Source organism: Bison bison, unplaced genomic scaffold, assembly GCF_000754665.1.
Source record: "Bison bison bison isolate TAMUID 2011002044 unplaced genomic scaffold, Bison_UMD1.0 scf7180017864280, whole genome shotgun sequence".
Lineage (NCBI taxonomy): Eukaryota > Metazoa > Chordata > Mammalia > Artiodactyla > Bovidae > Bison > Bison bison.
The window spans coordinates 3,741,673-3,746,963 of NW_011494852.1; the positions used below are offsets into that span (position 1 = coordinate 3,741,673).

The following is a 5,291-nucleotide window of genomic DNA, read 5'->3' on the forward strand; positions in this document are numbered from 1 at the left end:
CTTTTATGTGCATTTTGCCACAACTTAAAAAAAAAGAACCTAAACACTCAGAGAGGGACATTAAGACATACCTAAATACATTCAGTGTAACCCTGTGTGAAAATTTTGGAAAACTCAGTGTTGTAAAGATATCAATTGTTGGTTGCTGCTGCTGCTAAGTCATGTCAGTCGTGTCCGACTCTGTGCGACCCCATAGACGGCAGCCCACCAGGCTCCCATCCCCAGGATTCTCCAGGCAAGCATACTGGAGTGGGTTGCCACTTCCTTCTCCAGTGCAGGAAAGTGAAGTTGCTCAGTCGTGTCCGACTCTGCGACCCCATGGACTGTAGCCTACCAGGCTCCTCCATTAGAGCATAACAATTAAACTCCCATTGTTGATTTTTTCCCCTTGGAATCTGACAAGCCAATGCTGGTAGAAGGACCAGATAGAAAGACTTGCTTCACCACATATCAAGACTTACTTTAAAGATGAAGCAATTGAGGGAATACCTCATAGATTCAGAGTTAGGCAGATCCACAGAACCAGCCTGGGCATTTAGAGGCAGAGCCGCACAGGAGAGGCACAGATGGCCAGGCAATCAGAGGGATGCTGGCTACCCACAAGATACCCAAGAAGCAGATCCAGGAACATTCGGGGCAGCTCAGCTGCTCCTTAGAGCAGAGAGCTGGAAACAACCCAGGGTCTATGGACAGGAAAACTGGATAAATATATTGTGGTGTTAATTCCACAAGGGACCCTTGTGCAGCAGCAAAAATGGGTGAAGTATACCTATCTACTTCCCTGGGAGGAATCTTAGAAATAAAGCTGAGGGAGGAAAGCTAGTCATAGAAGATGACACGCAGATGGTTGGATGGCATCACCAATTAAATGGACCTGAACTTGAGCAAACTCCAGGAGATGGTGAGGTACAGGGAAGCCTGGCGTGCTGCAGTCCATGGGGTCGAGAAGAGTCACGATTTGGCGACTGAACAAAGAATGTTCCATTTTATAAGCTCAAAATCGAGTAAAGCTAAAATTATAATAGTTAGGAATGCATGCCGATCTGATTTAAAAAATAAACTATTAAAAGAGGGACTAATAACTGATAAATGAGGGGTGATGGAGACTTCTGGAAGGGAGGCAGGGTAGGACTCACAGTGACATGCTGGCTCTCAAACTGGGTCTGAGGGGTTCGTTTTACTGTTAAAACTTGCTACCTCACAACTAGCCTCCAGACAGCCTTTAGCGTGTGTCAATTATCATGTAACAAAATTGAAAAAGAGCTAAGCTGTGGGGAATGCCAGCTTTTACCAAGCGTGTGGAGAAGACAGAGCTGTGCACAGAGTGAGAAGGAGCTGTTAGTGGGGTGCCCTGGAGTGCCAAGAGAACCCACCAGAAGGAAGGAATTGGAGTCTCGAAGGTTCCCGGAGCTAAGAGCAGGACGGGAGGATGAGGATGGGGAAGCGTATCAGACCTGGCCGCCCGGGGGTGACGTCTGGGCTTGGAGGAGCAGTGCTGGGGGAGAAATGGGGACAGAAGCTACAGTGACTGGCTGCAGCCAACAGGAAAGATGGAGCCGCAGAGCCCCAGAACAGACTCAAGAGGGAAGGGCCTCCTCTGAGGTCGGAACACCCCCACCCCCACTCAGCCCTTTCTCCCTGGAACAGTTGGCCAGAGGGGAATCTGACTCCAGCCGGATACTCTATTCCGCCTGACAAGGTCATGACTCCCTGGCCCAGCCAGGACTCCCCGGGGGAAAGAATAGGGCCTGGTCACCTGCCCTAACCACACGCTGTGAGGACAGGACAAGAAAGCCATAAGGTAGGGGCACTGGGGTGTCTGGGAAGGACTCTGGGTCCCAGCCTGGCCTGTAAGGCTCAGGTTCTTCCCAAACCAGGGGAAACCCTCTGGGTCCCATGGGTCAACCTTCCCTGTCCCCACCTCCTCGGCAGTGGGGTGCCAAGAAGCTCTCACCGTGTCCTGCGGTGAGGACAGACAGACACTAATCTCATCTCCCCAGACCCATGCGGCCTCCAGTATCACAATCATAACAGCAGGAACTGGCCTCGTTCCCTCCCTTTGTTTGTCTTGGGAGGGGCAATTGCTGAGCAAAGAGAGAAGGGAAATCCTGGCCTTAATCAGCCGTTACTCAGGCCCCTGGGCCTCTGGGGCCCTCTCAGACCTGGCTCCTTCCTGGCCCTGTGTATGGGGAAGGGAGCTGGGGTGGCGGGTGTATGGAGAACCCAGGGCTTGACCGCAGTGCATTCACGCTAGAAAAAAATAAACCCCAGTCCAGGGGCACGAACAGAGTTCACTGACCACTTGCCGTGTGCCAGACCCTGGGCTAGCCCTCCACTTGTCAGAGCTCCCTGACACTGCCCGGCCACCCTTGGAGGTCGCCATCAGGCCCTCCAGCTTCCAGAAGAGGAACCAGGGTCACAAGGTTGGCCGAGATGGGAATCCCACCCAGATCTCTCTGACCCCCATGCTATGCTCTGAAGCTCAGCTGACCCCTCCTCCCACTGGGCAACGGGAGGTGGTGAGGGGCAGGGTCTGCATGGGAAGTCTCCCCTTCACCCCTTCACCTCTTCTTTCTCCCCCAGAGGCCACACCACGGTCCAAGACCCCCGGCTGGGTGGCAGAGCCATCCCCATGGCTGAGTTTCCGCCCCTGCTGCCTTGTACACCCTTGCTGACAGAGGATGTCTGTGCCCAGGACTCACGGGTGCCCCCAGCCAAGGAGCCGAGCCAGGAGGCACAGGGTGGCAGGGTCCATGGCCCGGCCCCTAAGCACTGGAAGCTCCTGGAGGTGCCCACCATTCAGATAACACCAGCCAGCAATGGGGAGTCACCCCCTTGCACTCCACCCGCCCAGCGCCTGCAGCTGCCGAGGACCCCAGACAGGGAGAGTTCGCCCCAGGACAGGTCAGACCTAGGAGGTGGGATGGGAAAGGGGTTCTCTCTCTCAGGACTCAAGCTCAAGGGTGGGTTCCCTGTGGCTGGCACTGTCCTGGTTGGGGGTTGAAGGTCAGTTAGAATGTGGCTTTAGCCCCACAGGGGCCTGACTGGAAGTTGTAAAATATATGCAGATAAAAACTGGAGTATGTGTTGGGATAATCAGCCATGCTCAGCTGAGCACTGCTTACTAAGACCAGAGGCAAATACTCACCAACTGGTGTTTTTCAAACTTTGGGTCATGACCCATTTAAGGCCATGAAACCGATGTAGTACACCGCAGTGAACACTTTTTTCCCCCAAATAGAATCAGAAGAGAACTGAACATAACACAGTGTTAAAAAAAAAAAAAAAAAGAATAAGAAAATAACACAGTGTAGCAGGCAGTGAACAAGTGTGGTTTCCTAGCAATTTTGTGACATTACATATATAGCAGACCCTCCATACCCATGGGAGTATTCTAAGACCCCTGTGGATAAACTCTGCAGATGCTCAAATCTCTTACATAAAATGGTGTAGTATTTGCATATTAAACTACTCACACTCTCCTGTTTAGAATACCTCTAGGTTACTTACAGGTTTCTGTGCTGTGCTGTGCTGTGCTGTGCTCAGTCGCTTCAGTAGTATCCAACTCTTTGCAACCGTGTGGCCCCGACCATGTGGCCTGTAGCCCGCCAGGCTCCTCTGCCCACAGAATTTTCCAGGCAAGAATTCTGGAGTAGGCTGCCGTTTCCTACTCCAGGGGAATCTTCCCAAAAAAGGGATTGAACCCCTGTCTCTTGTGTCTCCTGCTTTGTTGGCAGATTCTTTACTGTCTGAGCCACCAGGGAAGTTCCCAATACAATGTAAACGGTTGCCAGGAAGCAAACTTAAGTTTGTTTTCTGAAAAAAGTTTTTTTAATTGAAGCACAGTTGATTTATAATGTTGTGTTAGTTTCAGGTGTACAACAAAGTGATTCAATTATACATACATATATATATCTATTCTTTTTCAGATTATTTTCTACTACAGGTTATTTATCTTAAGATGTTGAATATAGCTTCTTGTGCTATATAGTACATCCTTGCCATTTATCTTTTTTCTTTTTGGCTAAGCCACAGGGCTTTCGACATCTCGGTTCCTCAACCAAGGACTGAACCCAGTACCAGCAGTGAAAGCACTGGGTCCTAACTGGACTGCCAGGGAAATCTTAGACTCCTAATTTATTGCTTTCCTGTTCTGGAAATTTTTATACAAAAATTATTATGCTGTACACCTGAAATTAATATAATATTATCTATCCAGATTTTAAAAACTGAAGTATAGTTAATTTACAATGTTGTCTTAGTTTCAAGTGTATTCCTCCCAGAATTAAAAAAAAATTCTGTTCTGATCTTTGATTGGTTGAATCCATGGACGTGGAACCTACAGATATGAGGGCCTATTCTATTTCTAATTGTGTACTTGGAGACCAATATAAAAGGTATTTCCTGTTGCAGCTCATGGGCAAAAAAAAAGTTTAAACAAAACTTCTACAAAGAAACACTACCTCTGGCACAAGGAGACAGGAACAAGGAGGTTGAAGGCTGTAGGAGGAAAGAACTACATTGGCCTTTAACAGAAATGTCCATTGTGGCTTTTTCCAACAAAGAACATTTGGATAAGAGTTAAAGTTTATGAAGTAGGGCTCTGTGTGTTAATGTGGAGAAATCTCAGAAATAAAGATGATGAAGAAAAACAGGTTGCAAAATGATAGTAGGAGCCTAATTGTGTATCTTTTTAAAAGATTTTGAACAGGATATATTGTTAGTGGATGCATCTTGATGCAGAAAAAGGATAGAAAAATGTACAAAAATGGTAAAATATCCACATCTATTATATATGCTTGGTGGGGACCAAGATAACTCTTGTATTTTTCTTGTTTGAAATAAACATTCCCTAATTAAAATTTTTTAAGTATTTCAAAAGAAGAAACAGGCCAAGAGAAATACAAAGAAAGAGAACAGTGAGACAGAGGGAGATGGTGGGAGGAGGGCCTCACTGGGATCTGACCCTGAGATGTGACCTTGAGAGGCAGTTGTCCAAGAACTGAGCTTTCCTACAGAGGGAAAGGGAGTGCAAAGGCCTGGGGGCAGGAACAGGAACTGGGGAGTCAGAGCAACAGCAGGGAGGCTGGGTAAGGTAGAGGCAGTGAACAAAAGGGAGCCAGAGAAGTTAAGAGTGGAGTCTTTGGCAACTTTGCTTTTAGCTGGACTGAGGTACAGCCAGAAGACTCTGTACTGGAGGGCTTCCACCTGACAGGCTCCTTCAGGCTGTGTGTGTGCGGGAGCAGGCTGTAGGGGTTGGGAGGGAGCAGGGAGAGACCGAGGGGAGGAGG

The 5,291-nt window shown here is 48.4% G+C and overlaps 1 protein-coding gene across 1 annotated transcript in view; it reads left to right on the plus strand.

Annotated features, from left to right (window-relative positions):
- The first annotated feature begins 343 nt into the window (after positions 1-343).
- The window catches only part of GRAMD1A (GRAM domain containing 1A), a 26,774-nt gene continuing 21,826 nt past the window's right edge, over positions 344-5,291 (plus strand). The window contains 2 exon segments of the mRNA XM_010849287.1: positions 344-1,801; positions 2,584-2,904. Of these exon segments, the coding sequence (XP_010847589.1) occupies positions 2,633-2,904 (272 nt within the window). The 5' untranslated portion in view covers positions 344-1,801; positions 2,584-2,632.